This window comes from Callospermophilus lateralis, chromosome 4, assembly GCF_048772815.1.
Source record: "Callospermophilus lateralis isolate mCalLat2 chromosome 4, mCalLat2.hap1, whole genome shotgun sequence".
NCBI classification, from domain to species: domain Eukaryota; kingdom Metazoa; phylum Chordata; class Mammalia; order Rodentia; family Sciuridae; genus Callospermophilus; species Callospermophilus lateralis.
In genome coordinates, this window is record NC_135308.1 from 100,878,610 (window position 1) to 100,900,107 (window position 21,498).

The 21,498-nt window shown below is 35.4% G+C and overlaps 1 protein-coding gene across 1 annotated transcript in view; it reads right to left on the minus strand.

Moving 5' to 3' along the window:
* The window catches only part of Slc2a13 (solute carrier family 2 member 13), a 335,517-nt gene that overhangs the window by 270,810 nt on the left and 43,209 nt on the right, over positions 1–21,498 (minus strand). Inside the window, exon 2 of the mRNA XM_076852769.1 lies at positions 20,213–20,372. Coding sequence (XP_076708884.1) covers positions 20,213–20,372 — 160 coding nt within the window. The remainder of the gene's footprint in view (positions 1–20,212; positions 20,373–21,498) is intronic.

The window sequence follows — 21,498 nt, forward strand, 5'->3', positions numbered from 1 at the left end:
ATTAGAGAAAAAATTCAGCTTTTGATTTTGTGGGATTGGCTTACTTCACTTAGCATGATAGTCTCCAACTCCAATCATTTACTGACAAATGCCACAATTTTACTCTTCTTTAAAGCTAATATTCCATTGAGTATTTATACCACATTTTTTTGTCTCTTCCTCTATTGAAGGACACCTACTTTGGTTCCATAGTCTTAACTATTGTGAATTGAGCTGCTATAAACATTGATGTGGCTGCGCCCCTGTGGTATACTGAATTTAAGTCCTTTGGGTATAAACCAAGGAGTGGGATACTGGGTCAAATGGTGGTTCCATTCCCAATTTTCTGAGGAATCTCCATACTGCTTTCCAGAGTGGTTGCACCAATTTGCAGTCCCACCAGCAATATATGACTGTACCTTTTTCACTACATTCTCGCCAATATTTATTGTTGCCTGTATTCTTCGTAATTGTCATTCTGACAGGAGTGAGATGAAATCTAAAAGCAGTTTTGATTTGCATTTCTCTAATTGCTAGAGATGTTGAACACTTTTTCATATATTTTTTGATCAACTGTATTTCTTCTGTGAATTGTCTGTTCAGTTGCTTAGCCCATTTATTGATTGGTTATTTGGTTTTTTGGTGTTAAGCTTTTTGAGTTCTTTATATATCCTAGAGATTAGTGCTTTATTGGAGATGCATGTGATAAAGATTTTCTCCCAATCTGTAGGCTCTCTCCTCACTTAATTGTTTCCTTTGCTAAGAAAAAGCTTTATAATTTGAATCTATCCCATTTATTAATTCTTGATTTTACTTCTTGCACTTTAGGAGTCTTGTTAAGGAAGTCAGATCCTAGGCCAATGTGAAGATTTGGGCCTATATTTTCTCCTATTAGGTTCAGGGTCTCTGTTCTAGTGCCTAAGTCTTTGATCCACATTGAGTTGATTTTTGTGCAGGGTGAGAGATAGAGGTTTAATTTCATTTTGCTACATATGTATTTCCAGTTTTGCCATCACTATTTGTTGAATAGGCTATCTTTTCTCCAGTGAATGTTTTTGGCATCTTTGTCTAGTATGACATAACCATATTTATGTGGGTTTGTCTCTGTATCCTCCATTCCATACCATTGGTCTACAAGTATATTTTGGTGCCAATGCTATGCCATTTTTATCATTATAGCTTTGCAGTATAGTTTAAGGTCTGGTATTGTGATGCCTCCGGCTTCACTTTTCTTACAAAGGATTGCTTTAGCTATTTTGGGTCTCTTATATTTCTAAATAAATTTCATAATTGATATATTCTATTTCTATGAAGAATGTCACTGGGATCTTAATAGGAATTGCATTAAATCTGTATAATGCTTTTGGTAGAATGACCATTTTGACAATATTAATTCTGCCTATCCAGAAGCATGAGAGAACTTTCCATCTTCCGAGGTTTTCTTCAATTTCTTTCTTTAGTGTTCTGTAGTTTTCATTGTAGAGGTCTTTCACATCTTTTGTTAGATTAGGTCCCAAGTATTTTTTTTTTTTGAGGCTATTGTGAATGAAGTAGTTTTTCTAATTTCTCTTTCAGTGGATTCATCACTGATGTATAGGAATGCATTTGATTTATGGATGTTGATTTTATATCCTGCTACTTCAATGAATTCATTAATTAGTTCTTGAAGTTTTCTGGTGGAATTTTTTGGATCTTCTAAATATAGAATCATGTCATCAGCAAATACTGATGGTTTGAGTTCTTCTTTGCTTATTTGTATCCCTTTAATTTCTTTCTTTTGTCTAATTGCTCTGGCTAGAATTTCAAGGATGATGTTGAATAGAAGTGGCGAAAGAGGACATGCTTGACTTGTTCCAGTTTTTAGTGGGAATACTTTCAATTTTTCATTTAGAATGATTCTGGCTTTGGGTTTAACATATAATAGCTTTTACAATGTTGACATATGTTCCTACACTCCCTAGTTTTTCTAGTGTTTTGAACATGAAGGTGTGCCATATTTTGTCAAATGCTTTTTCTACATCTATTGAGATGATCATATGATTCTTGTTTTTATGTCTATTAAAATGTTTATTGAATCTTGTTCATTGATTTCTGTATGTTGAACCAACCCTGCATCCCTGGGATGAACCCTACTTTATTGTGGTGCACTATCTTTTAAATATGTTTTTGTATGCAATTTGCCAGAATTTTGAGAATTTTTGCATTTATGTTCATCAGGGATATTGGTCTGAAGTTTTCTTTCCATGCTATGTCTTTGTCTGGTTTTGGTTTCAGGGTGATATTAGCGTCACAGAATGAGTTTGGGGATGTTTCCCTCCTTTTCCATTTCATGGAATACTTTGAGGAATGTTGGTGTTAATTCTTCTTTGAAAGTCTTGTAGAACTCGGCTGAGAATCCATCTGGCCCTGGGCTTTTCTTGGCTGGTAGGCTTTTGATGGCATTTTCTATTTCATTACTTGAAACTGATCTATTTAAATCACGTATGACCTCCTCATTCAGTTTGGGTAGGTCATGTGTCTCAGAAATTTGTTGATATCTTTGATATTTCCTATTTTATTAGAGTCTAAATTTTTAAAATAGTTTCTAATTATCTTCTGTATTCAGAAGTGTCCATTGTGTTATTTCCTTCTTTATCTTGTATTTTAGTAATCTGAGTTCTCACTCTTTTTCTCATTACCATGGCCAAGGGTTTAGCGATTTTATTTCTTTTTTTCAAGAACCAACATTTTGGTTCTTGTCAATTTTTCAATTGTTTGTTTCAATTTCACTAATTTCAGCTCTGATTTTAATTTTTTCCTGTCTTCTACTGCTTTTGGTGTTAATTTGTTCTGTTCTTCTTTTTCTAGGGCTTTGAGATATAGTATTAGGTCATTTATTTGTTGACTTTTTATTTTTTTAATGAATGTACTCAATGCAATAAATTTTCCTCTTAGTACTGCCTTCATAGTGTCCCAGAGATTTTAGTATATTGTATCAGTGTTCTCATTTACCTCTAAGAATTTTTTATTTCATCCTTAATTTCTTCTACTATCCATTCATCGTTCAGTTGTGTATTACTTCATCTCCATTTGTTATAGTAGCTTCTATTTTTTATTTTATCGTTGATTTTTAATTTCATTCCATTGTGGTCTGATAGAATGCAAGATGTTATCAGGTTTTGTTGTTGTTGTTGTTGTTGTTTATTTTTTGTATTTACTAAGAGTTGCTTTGTGGCATAAGATATGGTCTATTTTAGAGAAGTCATATGCTGATAAGAAACTATATTTGCTTGTTGATGGAAGAAATATTTTATATATGTCTGTTAGTCTAAATTATTGATTGTATTATTTAGTTCTATAGTTTCCTTATTTAGTTTTTGTTTGGAAGATCTGTCCACTAGTGAGAGAGGTATGTTAAAGTCACTCCGTATTATTGTATTGTGGTCTATTTGACTATTGAAATTGAGAAGGGTTTTTTGATGAACATAGAAGCTCCATTGTTTGGGGCACTGAAGGAGGTATTGCGCTCCTTCCCTCTCTGCTTTTTGGCCACCATGACGTAAGTGGTTTCATCTGTCACATATCCCCACCACAATGTTCTGCCTTACCACAGACCCCAAAACAATAGGCCAAGTGTCCATGGACTGAAACCTCCAAAACTGTGAACCAAAATAAACCTCTCCTCTTTTTAAAGTTGATTATCTCAAATATTTTGTTACAGTAACAGAAAGTTGACTAATACATTTCAGATACAGGCCTTACTAACCACAAGTTCCTGATTACGTTACTTAATATTTTAACCTACAGGAGACAGTGCCCATTTTACAGGAATGCTGGAAGAATTGACTGAAATCATTCACTTAGTACCTAGCAGAGAGGTTGCTCAGCAAAAAAAATAATTTACCTTCCCCAAAAATGTTTCAGCTCATAACTATGCAATCAACTCAATGTAACTTGTCTTTTCTAAATATATCATCCACCCAAATTTTCAGCAGGTAGAACTAACAAATTTCTTCCTTAAGGAAAAATTGTTCCTCTGATCATATGCAGGCTAGAAAATAATAAGAATGAATAAGAGGTTGCTTTGCTTTGGTACTAATGAAAAATTCAACATGAGCATAAAGAAGCAGACCTCTAAATGTAGCTATGCAATACTAAGGACTAGCAATTGGTCTTCTCAGTCCAAGGAAATCAGGAGCCAGATGAATGACATGGAGACCTGTGATAGACCAGGGCAGACAGCCTCTGCAGATACAGGAGATTTCATTATTATAAGCTAAACCAAGGGTTCTAAACACTGGCTTCAAGTTCTAATCACTCAAAGGCTTTTTTAAAACATACCACAGTCCAGATCCCACCCTCCCCCAGGGATTTTAATTAATTGAACTGGGCTCTGGGCCCAGGGAACTCTATTTTATTAAAAGCTCCCCAGGTGGTACTAATGTGCAGTCAGGGCTGAGAACCAGAGATCTAAATGTTTTAAAAACCCAGAGGGTAAAAATGAAGGTGCACCCAAGGTTCACACCTTAAAGAAAAGCCATTTATCTTCTGGGGGCAAGATACCACATGGGTTGAGAGAGGGAAAGCAGGCCAACTCCAGTGAGAATGGAAAGCTCTTCTGAGTTCTGAAAAGTTTTAGAATATTCTTTATCATCATAATCACTCACTGCAAGATACCTGTAAAATCTGCCAACCTTGAAGTTAACAAATGAGCTGTTTTCTGGCACAATTAACAACATGTTCACCCACATGCCTATCAGATAACTAAGGAGCAAGTCCTCTAACAGGGAACAAGGCTTTCAAAGGGTGTTATGAGGCCAGCTGTCAGAAAGGAGAACAGCATCCATTTCAGCTCAGGTTAAACCTTCTTCACAGTTATAGCAACTGAAGCTCTGTGAGTCAGAGATGCTAGACTCCTCCTGGGCATCAGACCTCCCTGACACGCTCAGCTGACCAGGCCTGCTGCTGCTGCTGCTGCTTCTGCCTCCTTCAAAGAGACAGGTCCCTCACTGAACTGAATACCATCCTACTTGTTTAAAGCAATCACAACACTTCCACCTACATAACCTAAAACGAGTGTCCTACAACACGTACGTGGCCATTTAAGGCACAAGTTTTTACAGTTCATAACTAGAACATTCTCTAAACTTATAATAGAGATTAATTAGCATGGCTTTTATTCTTTAGTGATCCCAGAAGGCTGATACTTATGTTCCAAACATGAAATTCTACTTGAATATATGACCTTGGCTTATATATGTATCATTGAACTGTAACAGTAACAGCAATGGTGATAACTAGTATGTAGCACCAGTGACTGTGCCAAGCACTGTTCAAAACCTTCAGACACATTAACATCTACTACCTAGGAGGTGGGTACCTTTATCCACTCCCCCCCATTTTATAATATAAGAAATGTGGCACAAAGAAGATATATGGCTAATGGATGGTAGAACTACAGTTAAATCCTGGCAGTGTGGCTCCTATTATAAAAGTTTACTGTTCAGTAATGCCATAATAAATGTTCAATAATTACCTATCGATTCTGAACTCGAAAAAAAGGGCATTAACTTACCTTAGCTTCATGCTTAAAGAATTCTGAGTGGCTCATGGACATGGAAGTTTCACACACTATGGTACAAAACCTTGTACCCTAAAACAGGTTTCCATTAGAATAGAGAATATAGAAATAAGAGAATTGAGAGTATCAAGGTGGAGATTTAGTTGGAAAAGGAAATTCTTTAGACATTAATGGAAACTGCTGCTATGTTTGAAGGACAAAATGAATCTTGAAATGTAAGATACCCATGATGTCTTGGGTGGTGTCAGGGAAATGCTTTACCGGGAAGGGTCAATGCTCCAATGGGAAAGTCTCTTGGAATTTTCATGAGAGGAGTTCCATCATGAAACAGAAATAGTTTCAACAGGATCATGCTACCTGAACTGAAGGAAGAGACACACGTATTGAGCCTCTTCCCCACAGTACTGACCCTAGAACTATGTGGGAAGCTGTCAGATGATATGGACACTTGAACAGTGCCTCATTTAGTAGCCCTTAACTGCTTAACAAATTGCTGCTCCATTTTGGATGGCAGTTCTAAAACAAAGGGACAACATCCTCTTTGGAAGATACTTCTCTGATTGAAGAAAATGAAAGCAAATCATCTTGGTGGGCTGAATTACATGCTGTTTTCCTAGCAGAGATGGAAAAACTGAACAACATCAGTCCCTCTATATTTCAGTTTCTACTGATTAAGGCAGGAGGACAATAGAAAGTTGGCTTATTAAAGGAATGCCTATGTGGGGTACAGCCTTATTCACTATGGCAGTTTGAGTATAATAGAGAAAAGGAGAAATAGCAAATAGCAGCTGAGGGCAAAGGAATGAACAAAGGAGTTATGTAGCAAGTCCTTAAGGATTCCAGCAAATTATTGAGTGGGGGGGTGGGGGGGTGGGGGGGGGAGGTAAAGGGGTAGGGGAGACCCTCAACTTTGCAACCAAATCAGAGAGAAGTGTATGTTAACACCTGGGGACCTGGTACTTAAAAATGGTATTTGAGTGGGGACAGTCTTGTGAGCTGAGCCCATGACTTAATGGGCCTGTGCTCACTCTGGCAGTCAGTACTAGAATGGAATCAGATTGTTGAACGCCCAGTTATTGTCTGGAGAATCGGAGAATTGGCTGTGGGTGTTGGAAAACACCTCAAAAGACTTTGTATAATAAACATGTACTACTTTGTATAATTAACATGTACTTCTGTATAATGAAAAAGAGTACAGTAAGCTTTCTTATTCACGACTCTTTAGACAGCAGAACACTGCAGCAACAGCAAAGCAAAGGGGACAGGCAGTGGCTCTTAATTTCATCTGCACCTAGCAGAGACCTCCCACAGCACCACCCACTGTGCTGGGCTGCAAGCTGGATTTAACCAGCCCAGAACAGCCAGCAGCAAACAGAATACTGTATGATTCTCTTAAACACCTATCCTTATGAAACCAGAATTCCCTAAGAGCATTACTATATATATTAAGAACATATTACCAATGTCCCTACACTCCCAGTCTCTACAATTTCAAATCGGTATACATTCACATAAAAATGTAATTTTTTAAATCCTAATTTTTTTTCTGAAATAGTTCACTGAAAATGAAAAGGGCTAGCAATTAAAATAGTAGATTCATTGAGAAATTTACCCAACCAGCAACCAAAAGAAAATACCAATATTTCAGGGCAAACATTTACTGCTTATTTTGAACACTGTGCCAAACTGAACTTTAATTTCATTTTTCTTTAACATACTCATGTATGCCTTCTGTGCTGGAAAAAATACAGGTTAATAAAAAAAAAGATTTTTATAAATCACTGGGAGAAAAATAAAAGTTGACTTGTGAGATTTGATCCCTTTAACTATTTGAGATTATAGACACGACAGATATAAATTTGCTTTTGCCTACGATTTCCTACCTCTGCCTTGCAAAGGCCTCCCCTACCCACACTCCTTCCAAAGACAGCTGTAGGGGAGTGAAGAACTATATCCTGCACTCATGTTGCTTCTCCTCCCTCTGTTTACTTCCCTCCTTAAATTCCCAAGTGATATTAAATGACTGTCAAAACTTTACATGGAAAATCTGCATGATCTGTGGTTTTAATTGTACGTTGAGCTATAACAGAAAACTCTCATAGCTAAAGGAACTTTATTACAACACATTATATTTAAACCAAATTGTATGCAATTGTGTTTATAGCTCTTGAGGAGCTGAATTCTAGGGAAAAGGACACTCACTTAGGCAGGCACAGTAAAGGTTCTCTCTCAGACACAAGGATCATTTAGTCAATTCTCCCAACAGACCACAACTCAATGAAGAAACAATCTGCACTTCCTGTGGTTTCCTAACTCTTTTGTTAAAACTATCTCTCTCCCATCAAAATCTCCATCTTTCTCTCTAGTAGCAAAAAATCTTCCATGTTTTTGGAAACACTAAGGTGAAAAACAGTGATGATCTCTGAAAGATCATATTGAGTACAGTGAGGCTTTTTAACAATATTATATAATATCCAACACTGTCTTATAATAAACAGGAAGAAAATGCAGTGACAAAATAGTATGTGTAATGCCAATTGTTTTTTTTTTTTTTCCATTCTGTCTCTTGGCTTGGACTATGTCCATATCCATTTTCTATTGATTAACAAATCATGTCCATGTTAGTCCATTCAGAACACTTCAAATAAATTAGAGGAATATCGTAAGTATTAAGATGCTATGTTTTAGAGCTGGTGTTGTAGCTCAGTGGTAGAGCAATTACCTAGCATTGATCGGTGAGGCACTGGATTCAATCCTCAGCAACACATTGAAAAAATATATAAATAAAGATAAAAAGAGCTGTAGCTTAGTCTTGAAAATGCTAGAGTTTGTGACACTCCCCCGCCCTTGGTGCAGGGGACCATATATATTATATATGGGACTCATATATATTAAGTGCACATTACCAATGACCTATACCCCCAAGTCTCTACAATTTCAAATCGGTATGCATTCCCATACAAATGTAATTTTTTAAATTCTAAATTTTTTTTTTATGAAATAGTTCACTGAAAATGAAAAGGGCTAGCAATTAAAATAGTAGATTCATTGAGAAATTTTCCCAAAGAAGATCTATTTTGTTTGCTTGGAAAGCTAAAGTTAAATTCCTTAGACCTCCTTTAGCTGTTATTTAGCTGTTGCCCAATAAGCATCTTCTGAATGTTCAAGAGCATGAAGAACAAATAGCCAGAAATGGTGCAGTCCTGAATAAATCTGAAAACACCCCTCAAGCTGAAACTTGCCAATGACAAACAGGATAAACACGACCCAAATCCCTTCAAACATACCCAAGAATATTGTTCCCCAGCCCTTCATCCAGAGGTATACTGTTGAGCTTTCCAAAGGATTCTGAGGGTTTTTCATCTCTTTTTTATACATAAGTATAACATATGAAGTTCATTAAAATGCAAAATAAGTTCTGGGGATCTCTATTCTTGGAACTATAAAAGAAATGGTCATCATTATGTCTCAGTAACAAAATATTTACATGAAAACAGTCACCAAATTATAATTTAGGTAATATGGTTCTAATTAATATAAAAGCTTTATATGCAAAAAGGTAACACAGAATTTGGCAACCTGCCATAGTAACATTATAGGAACATATTGATAAAATTTTTGTGTACCTGTGCCTCATAACTCCATTTTAAAAGATAAGAATTAGAGTAAGAAACACTGCCAGATTGAGATTCTATTCTAAGTTCATTTCCCTCTGCCACTAAGGACCAGGCAGCATATCAACAGTGGTGACTGATACACCTAATAATCTGATGACAGCTAGAGAGTAAACATGAAACCACAGCAAGGGCACAGAAGGAAAAATACTCCATGTATCACAATTTGAATCTTGCAATTTACTTGCTGGAGGTACACGATCAGCAAATAAACAAAACCTGTTTTCCTAGAGAAAGAGTCTATGCAAACTGTTAAAAAAAAAAAAAGTCAGTGCCATATAAGCAAACATAACAAAATGATACTTCTACATATATACTTTCAGGGGGAAATCCCTAAAGGTAATTTTGAATCACTATGTAAGTCCAGTGGCTTGCCAAAGGTTATCTAGAGTGTTGTGATTATATCAGAAGCAACAAGATATGCTTGGACAGAATAAGATGTGATATTGTTAAAATCAATGAATATGGTATTTTGCACAGACATTAGTAGTTTTAAACTAAATAGCAGTATACATAAAGATCTACACAAAATTCACAGCACAGTTCCTGAAAATAATCCACAGTCATTATCAGTCATTATACATATATATTCCTCTCTACCCAAACTTTGAGAATCTTCCAGGCAAAGCTCTGGGCTAGAGATTATGGAGATTCAGTAAAACAACTGACTTTTTTCTTCAAGGAACCTACACACTAATGATCATCAGACAAAACAGGATTATTTAGTAACTCAGGAGGCTTTGGCAGGAAGACTGCAAGTTCAAGGTCTTGAACTTCAAGCCTGAGCAACTTGGTGAGACCCTATTTCAAAATAAAAAGGGCTGGGGGTACTATAGTTCAAGGGTAATGCACCCCAGGAGGATCAAACCCTCTTGGGGATCATGAAAAAAAAAATCCACAGGATTATTTCATTGCAATGATGGGGTAGGGATTAAGCACAGTATATAAATTGTAAAACTTATAGCAGCACAATTCACAATAGCTAGAATGTGGAACAAACCTAGATGCCCTTCAATAGAAGAATGGATTAAAAAAATGTGGCATTTATACACAATGGAATATTACTCAGCACTAAAAAATAATGAAATCATGGCATTTGCAGGCAAATGGATGGCATTAGAGCAGATTATGCTAAGTGAAGTTAGCCAATCCCTAAAAAACAAATGCCAAATGTCTTCTCTGATATAAGGGGGTGACTCAAAATGGGATAGGGAGGAAGAGCATGAGAAGAAGACTACCACTGAATAGGGAAGAGAGGTGGGAGGGAAAAAGAGGAAAAAGGGGAGTTGCACAGAAGATGGAAGGAGACCCTCATCGTTATACAGAATACATATATGATGTTGTAATGAGAAAAATGAAAAAAAAAAAGTGTGTCACATTGGATTGGATAGAGAGAAAGGATGGGAGAGGAGGGGAGGAGTAGGGGGGATAGGAAGGGCAGGTCTGTACAATAGACAATATGATTGATGTATGTACATTCCATGTATGTATTATATGTCAAAATACATTCTACTGTCATGTATGACTTAAAAAATAAATAAAAATTTAAAATAAAATAAATTGTAAAACTTACTTCAACAGAGGCTACTAGAAAAGTTTTCATGGCAGAAACATTTATTCACTGGCTAACGTTGAAAAAGAATATGGTGAAGGGAGCCAAAAAAAGGTTCAAATTACTTTTTTAGGTAAAAGTTCCATGCGATAAAATGCAGAGATTCAATGTTTTCTTATAACAAGGTATACACACACCTTGTGACCAACCAGCCAAGACATTCCCATCATTCCAGGAATTTCTGATTATACCCCTTTCCAGCTAATACCCACAGTCAAAGAAAACCACTGGTATAATTTCTGTCCCCACGACTTATTTTGCACTTTGATGAACCTCATATGGAATTATAAAGTGTATAGTCCTGGTTGGAGCTACTTCCTCTGTACTTTATAAAATTCAAAAGTGAAACTATCTGAGCCCAGAGTATGCTTTGCGACAAATTATGAAAAATGATTCAGTCTAATAAAAACAGGGATTTAATTTTGATAATGGCTTCTTAGTTTTTTTAAAAAATATATATATGTGTGTGTGTATATATATATATATACACACACATATTTATATTTTAGTGGTTGTTCTAGGGATTAAAACATGCACTTTTCAGTTAGGAGTTCACCCGAAGATAGTGAAGTACTACTTCACAAAAGTAAACTTCTATGTACAGCCTAACATCTCTGCTATTATCATCTCAAAATGGAGGGGAAAGCAGAGAAATTCCCCACATCCCCCATGCCCACACGAGCATAGCTTTAACCTTCCTATTATCCACATTCTCATTTTTCACAATTAATGAGCCTGCACTGTATAATGGGACCATGCACGGTCCACGGTTTACATTAGGCTTCACTCCTGGTGATGTGCTGTCCGTGAGTTTGGACAAACGCATGACACAAGTCTACTACTACGATTTCACAGAGTACTTTCACTATGCTAAAAATCCTCTGTGCTCTGATCTTTAGTGGTGATTTTGTTTTGTTTTGGTTTGGTTTTTACATGAAATCCATGGTTTATAATAGTCATGTTCAGGGAGGTTAGTCTCACACAAACTTCTCCCGCATTACCAAACCATACTGACTTTTCAATTTGAGAAATCAGGTAACTGAAGGTGATGTCATTTCTATTGCAAACTTTAGATGAAGTATAATAGAGATTGAATGAAGGCTTTCTGAAGAAACAGCAGCAAACAATATGCAGTAGCATTTAAGAAATTTTAAGTATTTTGAGTATTTCCACAGCCTTTAACTCATTTGATCCTTAACAGTGATACTGATAACTCAAGCACAAGCTACTTAAGGACACTGTGGAGTTTTGACAAATGAACTCATAATCTGTGAAAGCATAGTCATGAGCCTATTCTCCCCAGTACCCTAGAGTCTCTTTATGATAAATAGTCCTACGGTTTAAACTTAGCAATAACACAATTACAACTATCCTTAGTATTAAGATATTTACTTGTAATTAGGCCACTACCCTCCAAATGATATTTGTAATCTAAATCCATCTTTCTTAAAATGGTCGCTGTATAGATTTTTAAGACAGACTGCTTCACATTCTCTATTTCAAATACAATTGAGCACTACTGATTAGAAGAAAATTATAGGGAAAAAGTTCCCCAGGATTTATAAATAGCATGCCCTTTATAATAATATTCTGTGAAACATCTTATTCATCTAGTTTTTTTTTTAAACGATTTGTATACTTCATTTTTATGTGGTGCTGAGAATAGAACCCAGTGCAAGTGCTCTACCACTGAGCCACTACTCCCAGGCCTTGATATAGTTTTTTATATATCTTTATTTTTTTATATATGTGTGTGTGTGTGTGTATACACTTTTATTTTATTTTTATGTGGTGCTGAGGATCAAAACCAGTGCCTCACACATACTAGGCGAGCTTTCTACCTCTGAGTAACACTGTACAATATTATTACAGGGGAGAGAGGCTCATCAATTATTTTTTAAGACTTTTTTTTGTCTTCATATCTGTACTTAGGATAGCAATGATCATCACATTCCACCATCATTAACAACCTTATGCTCCCCACCTCCCCCTCCAACCCTTCTTCCCTATCTAGAGTTCGTCTATTCCTACTATGTTCCCTCTCCCTATCTCACTATGAATCAGCCTTCTTATGTCAAAAAAAAAAAAATATTCAGCATTTGGTTTTTTGGGATTGGCTAACTTCACTTAGCATCAATAGTAAATGGATAAAAAAAAGTGTGGCATATATACAGAATGGAATATTACTCAGCAATAAAAGACAATAAAATCATGCCATTTGCAGGTAAATGGATGGAGTTAGAGAAGATAATGCTAAAAGACTGTTTTTAAAAATACTATTTTCTGAGACTCAAAATATTTTTATAAATCAAGCAAGCAAGCAATGGATTTAAAGTTCCATCCAACCTTCTAAAGACTAACCTTCCCTCTTGTCCCCTGCCAAACTCCCAAACGATGGCCAGTCTCCACCTAGCTGTTCTATTTCTCACTATTACCCATACATGAATAACTCTTTTAACCTGTAGAGACTTTGAAACTGTATTTCACCTAGAATTTCCTTTTTGCTCTCTGTTCCTGGAAATTTATTTATAAAAATAGCTCATATATGGGCTGGGGCTATGGCTCGGTGGTAGAGTGCTTGCCTCACATACAGGAGGCACTGGGTTTGATCCTCAACACCGCATAAAAATTAGTAAACAAAATAAAGGCATTGTGTCCATCTACAATTAACAAAATAAATTTTTAAAAAGCACATATCCTTCTTTCCAACAAAAACAGTTTACTTCTATAATATCCAACAATAAGAGAACAGAAACTTTGACCCATCTGGTATGAAAGATATAGTCTTTCAACTATATCAAATCTAAGACACACTTCCGTCAATGAATTCCATCTTTCTTATGTCAGAATCCAGTCACTGCTGTAAAAATCGTCATCATGTCTTGAATCATAACTCTCAAAAGTGGAAACATAAGGAAGAATGTGGTTAGATTTTGAGTATGAAGACCTGGCTCTAATTTCTGCCAAGTCTCTCATGGCTCACTGATCTCTCACCAGGGGTATCAGGCAAATATTGGACCTCTCTGAGCTTCAGTTTTTAAAATTAGAAAATGGGACAAAAAACGTTCTGCCAATCTCTCAAGATTTTGGTCAGAATTAAATGATATTTGCTAATGACCCTCAAACTATTTGTCACTATAGTATGAGCTAGTAAATCTGCCACACCAGTCAAGCATGGTATCAAAGGTTAGTAACCTGGAATTTCAGAGCAAAGTCAAAATTAAAATAAGAAGTAAACTGTTAAATTACCCAAATTCTTAGATGGTAGGAGACATATACTTTAATATGTACAAAAATGTGAGTTTGAGAAAGAAATTTTAAATGAAATATTTAGGTGCCAATTTTTCTTAGGATTTGTGAAACACACTGCCACAAAATTCTGAAGTATCTATTGTTACAGTTATGAAGAAGTTATAATTGCTGACAATTCCAGAGTCTATAACTAACGGAAAGGTAGAACTTCAAAACTTATTTGATTATAACCACATTCCTATTAACTCAGGAGTCAGATAGGTAAAAATCCCACTAAGTACACTCAATAATGGAAGATAACAACATATAGAAATTTCACCTTTAGAAAAAGTAAACATATTTGCACATGTACATAATTCAAAGTATAATTGTGCACATGGTAATCTGGGTAATGTCTTGGTGAATATGAGTCCAAGTTAAGTTTTCCCATTCTCTAATTTTTTTCACCCTTAAACTCACTTCTCTAGTAATGTAGGAAAACTACACGCATGTGTGCTGGTTGGCTTTATTGATAATATATGTCACCAACTTCGACTGGCATCCACTTGGATTCTTCGAAATTTGACATCTCTAGAGTCTGCCTTCTGATACTTCCCATAGCAGCTATAGGCATTTTTTAAAATTTATTATTTTTAGCTATACACGACAATAGTGTATTTTGAACTATTATATATGCATGGAGTACAACCCATTCCAATTAGGATCCCATTCTTGTGACTGTACATAATATAGAGTTTCCCTGGTCATGTATTCATATATGAACACAGAAACCTAAGTCCAATTCATTCTAGTCACTTTTCTATTCCTATTCCCTCTCCCATCACTTCATTCCCCTTTGTGTAGTCCCGGGAACTTCTATTCTTCCCCTCCCTACCCTCCCTAGTTGTGTGTTAGCATTCCTGTATCAGAGAACATTCCACCTTTGGTTTCTGGGGACTGGCTTATTTCACTTAGCATATTCTTCAGTTCCATCCATTTATTGACAAATACCATAATTTCATTCTTTTTTATGGCTAATTAATATTGTGTATATGTACCACATTTTTTAATCCAATCATCTGTTGAATGGCACATAGATTGGTTCCATAGCTTGGCTATTATGAATTGAGCTGTTAAAACAGTGAAGTGGCTTCTTCCCTATAGTATGCTGAGGAATAGAATTACTGGGTCAAATGGTGGTTCCATTCCAAGTTTTTGAGGAATCTCCATACCGCTTTCCAGAGTGGTTGCACCAAATTGCAGTCCCACCAGCAATGTATGAGTGAAATTTTTCCCCACATCCTTGCTAAAATTTATTGTTACTTATATTCTTTTATTTGGACTTTTTCCTTTTATTAAATTTTTGGAACCAGGGATTAAACCAAGGGACACTTAAACACTGAGCCACATCCCCAGCCCTTTTTATTTTTATATTTCATTAAGAGACAGGGCCTTGCTGAGTTCCTTAGGACCTAATTGCTGAGGCTGGCTTTGAACTCAAAATCCTATTGCCTTAGCCTCCCAAGTTGGTGGGATTACAGGAAGGTGACACCTTACCTGGCTGTTACTTATATTCTTGATAATTGCCATTCTGATTGGTGTGAGTAGGAGTATCCGTGTAGTTTTAATTTTCAGTTCTCTAATTGCTAGAAATGTTGAACATTTTTCCATATTTTTTGACCATTTATATGTCTTCTTCTATGATGTGTCTGTTCAGTTCCTTAGCCCATTTATTGATTGGGTTATTTGGGGGGTTTGGGTGTTAAGTTTTTTTTAATTCTTTGTATACCCTGGAGATTAATGCTCTATGTGAGGTGCGGATGGCAAAGATTTTTCTCTCATTCTATAGGCTCTCTATTCATGTTCTTGATGGTTTCCTTTGCTGTGAAGAAGCTATTTAGTTTGACACCATCCTATTTATTGACTCTTGATTTTACTTCTTGAGCGTTAGGAGACTTATTGAGGAAGTGGGTTCCTGAGCAACATGATAGAGTTGGGCCTATTTCTTCTTCTAGTAGGTGCAGGGTCTCTGGTCTAATGCTTAGATCCTTGATTCACTGAGAATTATGTGCAGAGTAAGAGATAGTCATCCAAATTCAATCTACTACATAAGGATTTCCAGTTTTCCCAGCACCATTTGTTGATGAGGCTATCTTTTCTCTAATGTATATTTATGGCACCATTGTCTAGTACGAGATAACTCTATTGATGTGGATAATGTCTCTGTATCTTCTACTCTGTTTCCTGGATCTTCATGTCTGTTCTAGTGCCAATACCATGCCATTTTTTTTTAACTATAGCTTTGTTGTACAATTTAAGATCTAGTATTGTGATGCCAGAGGCATCACTTTTCTCACTAAGAATTGTTTTGGCTATTCTGGGTCTCTTATTTTGCCAAATGAATTTCATGACAGCTTTTTTTATTTTTTATGAAGAACATCACTGGAATTTTAGTGGGAACTGCATTACATCTGTATACTGCTTTGGTACCTATGGTCATTTTGACAATATTAATTCTGCCTATCCAAAAACATGGGAGATCTTTTTCATTTTTTAAGGTCTTTGATTTCTTTGTGTTGTGTAGTTTTCATTGTAGAGGTCTTTTCGCACTTTTGTTAGATTGATTCCAAAATATTTTTTTTAAGTTATTATGAATGGGATAGTTTTCCTGATTTCTCTTTCGGCTGATTCATCATTGGTGTACAGGAATGTGATTGACTTATGGGTGTTAATTTTATATCCTGCTACTTTGCTGAATTCGTTTATGAGTTCAAGAAGCTTCCTCGTGAGCTGAGGTTGTAGCTTAGTGATTGAGTGCTTTCCTTGCACACATGAGGCACTGAGTTTGATACTCAGCACCACATAAAAATAAAATAAAGGTATTTTGTCCATTTATGATATATATTTTTTATATTATATATAAAAAAAGTTTTCTGGTAGAGTTTTTTGGGTCTTCTAAATATAGACTCATTTTGGCAGCAAATAGGGGTAATTTAAGATGTTCTTTCCCTATTCATAGCCTTTTAATTTCTTTCTTCTAATTAATTGCTCTGGCTAAGATTTCAAGGACTATGTTGAATAAGAGTGGTGAAAGAGGGCATCCCTGTCTTGTTCCAGTTTTTAGAGGGAATGCCTTTAATTTTTTTCCATTTAGAAAAATGTTGGCCTAGGGTTTAACATATATAGCTTTTTCAATTTTGTCAATTGCTTCTTCTGCATCTATTGAGATAATCATTTAGTATTTGTCTTTAAGTCCATTGATGTGATGCATCATGTTTATTGACTTCCATTACATTGAACCAACCTTGCATCCCTTTGATGAACCCCACTTGATCATGGTCACTATCTTTTTAATATGTTTTTATATGTGATTTGTCATTATTTTATTAAGAATTTTTATATATATGTTCGTCAGGGATATTGGTCTGAAATTTTCTTTCCTTAATGTGTCTTCGTCTGATTTTGATATCAAGGTGATACCAGCTTCATAGAATTGAGTTTGGAAGGGTGCCTTCCTTTTCTATGTCGTGAAATAATTTGAGGAGGATTGGTGGTAGTTTTTCTTTGAAGATCTGGTAGAACTCGGCTGAGAATCCATCTGGTCTTGGGCTTTTCTTCATTGGTAGGCTTTTAATGGTGTCTTCAATTACTTTTCTTGAAATTGATCTGTTTAATTTTTCTATGTCCTCCTGATTCAATTTAGGTAGATCATATGTCTCTAGAAAACATTTCTTTTACCCAGGCCTAAGCTCTACCACCTCCAAGCCGCAACCTTAGTAATAAGGAAAATAGAAACCACGCAATGTTGAGCTTACTTCAGTTTATCTTACAACATACCTACAACAGTGCCCATCTTTGATTTATTTATTAGAATAGTAAATAATGTAACCTGGTATTAATGTGCCAAACATTAGGCTGAACGCTTTACATATAATAATTTATTTCCCAAAATAATCTTTCAAGTAAGTACTTTGGGTTCCTTTGGTTTTTGTTTTAGGAAAATAAAGCTCAGAGAAGTTCAATAATTTGTCCCAGGTTTACAACTAATGAATGGCAGAAAACAGATCTGGATTCAGATCTATGACTTTGTCACCTGTATTATGGCATCTGCCCAAAGTTCATACGTGACACAATGCAAGAAAGTTTAGAGATGAACTGATACTGGGTTGTAAAAGGATTAACGTAATCAGTGCATCAATCCCTTGATAGGGATTAACTGGTTGGCAAGGTAAGTAACCAAGGACATGCCTTTAAAGTTTATATTTTGTCCCTGGTGAGGAGAGCCCTATCTGCTTTCTGATTGATGTGTTCTGAGCCACTTTCCTTTGTCACACCCTTCTGCCATGATGTACTGTCTCACCTCCAGCCCCAAGTAATGGAGTCAGACATTCACAAACTGAAACCTCCTAAATCTTGAACACCATATAAACTTTTCCTACTCTAAAATTATTCTTCTCACATCTTTTGGTCGCAATGGTGAGAAAGTTGACTAAAACGCCCTGCCTAAGGAAAGGGGTATCCAAAAACCCTCCACTTCTACATAGATGCACCACACTCATAAATTCATTTTCACTACTACATGATTTCTTGTTTTCCTTTCCAGTATGGAGAAAATGTACTTAAATTACTACCCATTAGTGAGAAATATGGCATATGCACTTAGTGTACTGTAAATATGAATATATACCTATTAGTTATGCTGATAAAATGTTTCAATTAAACGTAAATAAATGGTTTAGATCTTTCTGAAGACATTCATGCTTAAGGATTAAATGACTTCTCTGATTTTCCATGAAAAATAAAAAATACCAGGTTATAGTGACAATAATTACCATCTACCTCTTTTACTTCACCTACAGTAGAAAAGAAAGATAAAATTTCCTGCTTCTTCAATTTTCCAATAACTTCTCACTTGGGCAGAGACTGATTGTTTCAAAGGTGGAAAGCAGTTTAGCAGTATCTACAGACACAGCTACCACCTGTAACAAATGAGTCCTCTCTTTAATGGTCCTGACAAATATAGGCCCTCACTGGTGTCAAAGAGTTTTCTCCCATGACTTCTAATAAAACTCCACCAGCTATCTTAAGTAGCTCTCCCTAAGCCAAATGATTTATCACACTATTTACAAAACTCAATTCCCCACACCTTCAACACCTCTGAACCTTCCCCTTTAGATGTCAGGATTAACTTCAACACTGAAAATGCCATACAAGCTAGAGTTTGAGTCTGTCTTGCTCAATATTCTATGCCAAATACAAAGTAGCTGCTGAATCAACATTTATTGTAATAAACAATGGCAAGAAAACAAGTTAGATGATGCCATTTAACCGGCATCCATTCTAATAAAATTTCCCTGGAATGGTTACATGAATCTGTTGTTTTGAATACCATCAATTAAGAACTCAAAATATAGAATATAAAGCCTCTATCTTTAAGCTTTAACATAAAAGTAGTTTTTTTTAACAATATTCAGTTTGGATTCACTTTAATGTAATAGGGTTTTTTTTGGTTTTTTTGTTTTTTTTTGGTGCTGGGGATTGAACTCAGGACCTTGTGCATACAAAGCAAGCATTCTACCAACTGAGCTATATCCCCAGCCCTCCTCATTTTAATATTTTCAATATCACTTTTTCTCATTTCTTCTGGTTAAAAAGAAACCTCAAACAACCAAAGAATGATTTCTATGTTTTAAATCTACACATATAATATTTTTAATATAACTAAACCTGTATCTTTAACAACTACATTTCTTCAGATAAGAATGTAGTTTCCTAAATCCAAAAAAGGATGTAAGTTATATCTGTAGTTCATAAACCACTTGTCAATCACTTACATAATTCAAGAACACCATACATATTTATCTCTGCATTCATTTTTAAACAAATATTGCAAAAAGATTACACACAATGTGAGAAATGTCACCTAAATGCTAAAAACCTGGTAAATATCAATTCTTAATGGTAGATTCCTTTCTATCATTAAAATAAATATCAGCTTCCTGTCTACTTTCAATTTTGCTGAATGCCACCCACTTACAAATTAAACTATAATAACTCTAAATATCCAGTTATATTTTGCCTACAATTTCTCAATTTTTCCCACTTCTGAAATTCATAATTTATTTGACAAATTCAATACAAAAACTATTTACAAACCTCCACCCATCCTTTTGGAGATAACTGAAGGCTCCATCAACAACGCTTGCAAAGAACTGTCCTCCTGTGATGAAGAGGGTGTTAATGGTGACTAGTCGGCCTCTTAGATTGGGTGGCGAGACCTCCGCAATGTACACTGGCACTGTCATAGATGCAATGCCTAGAAAGAAAGTGAAAATTGACCATTAGACACTTAAGCAAGATTTCTAATGTTACAAATATTAACAGAGAATTAAGACATATACCTATAGGCTTGGTGTTCTACTTCAAACAAAAATTACCACATATTTGAAGCTTGTGTTTATACCCAATAGGGTACCACTGAAGATAAGTACGTTGGATACTGACTCAGGGTACCATTTTTTTTATTATCATTTGAAAGCCTATATAAAGGTACCTCTGAAGACCTCAAATAACATTAGAATGTATAAGTGTACATTATAAATTTTAAGATCTAAAAATACAAAAATGCTCCCTAGAAAGAATATCATTACTGAAATACGTTCGCTCTATATGGAAATGTAATCAGACAACGATAAAAATAAAAATTATCCCAGAATACATATTAACTATTCAAAATCGTTATTTCCAACAAATACAGCAAAGCTTTAAGTTGGTTTACTCATAAAACCCTTATTAAGTTACCCTATTCAATTGTCTAGTTTACATTTCAGAAATGGCTTAGAAATTGGAAAGTACCTTAAGGAATTTACAGTTCACAAAAATACATGATGTTAGACATCAAATAAAGTTTCATGGCTAAGGTGTATTTAGTTATATTGGCTTCAAATTTTTTCTCTATTTAAAATTAATGTGGCATGATCTCTGGCATTAGCTCTAACTTCACGGATAATCAGAATCACGGTGCGACTTTTCTGTTCATTTGTTTTAATGAAGATGCCCTCACCTTACCTCAAGAGTACCAAATTGAAAACTATAAGATGGGAGATGGGTTTAGTTTCAAAACTCCTCCAGAAGTGATCTTGACATTCACTATGTTATTTTTTAAAAATATTTATTTATTTATTCATTTATTTAGTTATAGGTGGACAAAATACCTTTGTTTTTATGTGGTGCTGAGGATCAAACCCAGTGCCTCATGCATGCTAGTCAACCCTTCTATCTCTGAGCCAAAATCCCAGCCCTCACTGTGTTATTTTAAAAACTCAAGTTCTATGGTGCAGAACTTTGAGTCAATAAAAAAATGTTTTAAAGAAAACCTCAGCCCTTCCCGCCACATCTATCTCACTCCCATGTGGCACTTCCAATTTCCAGGTATGTCTGTT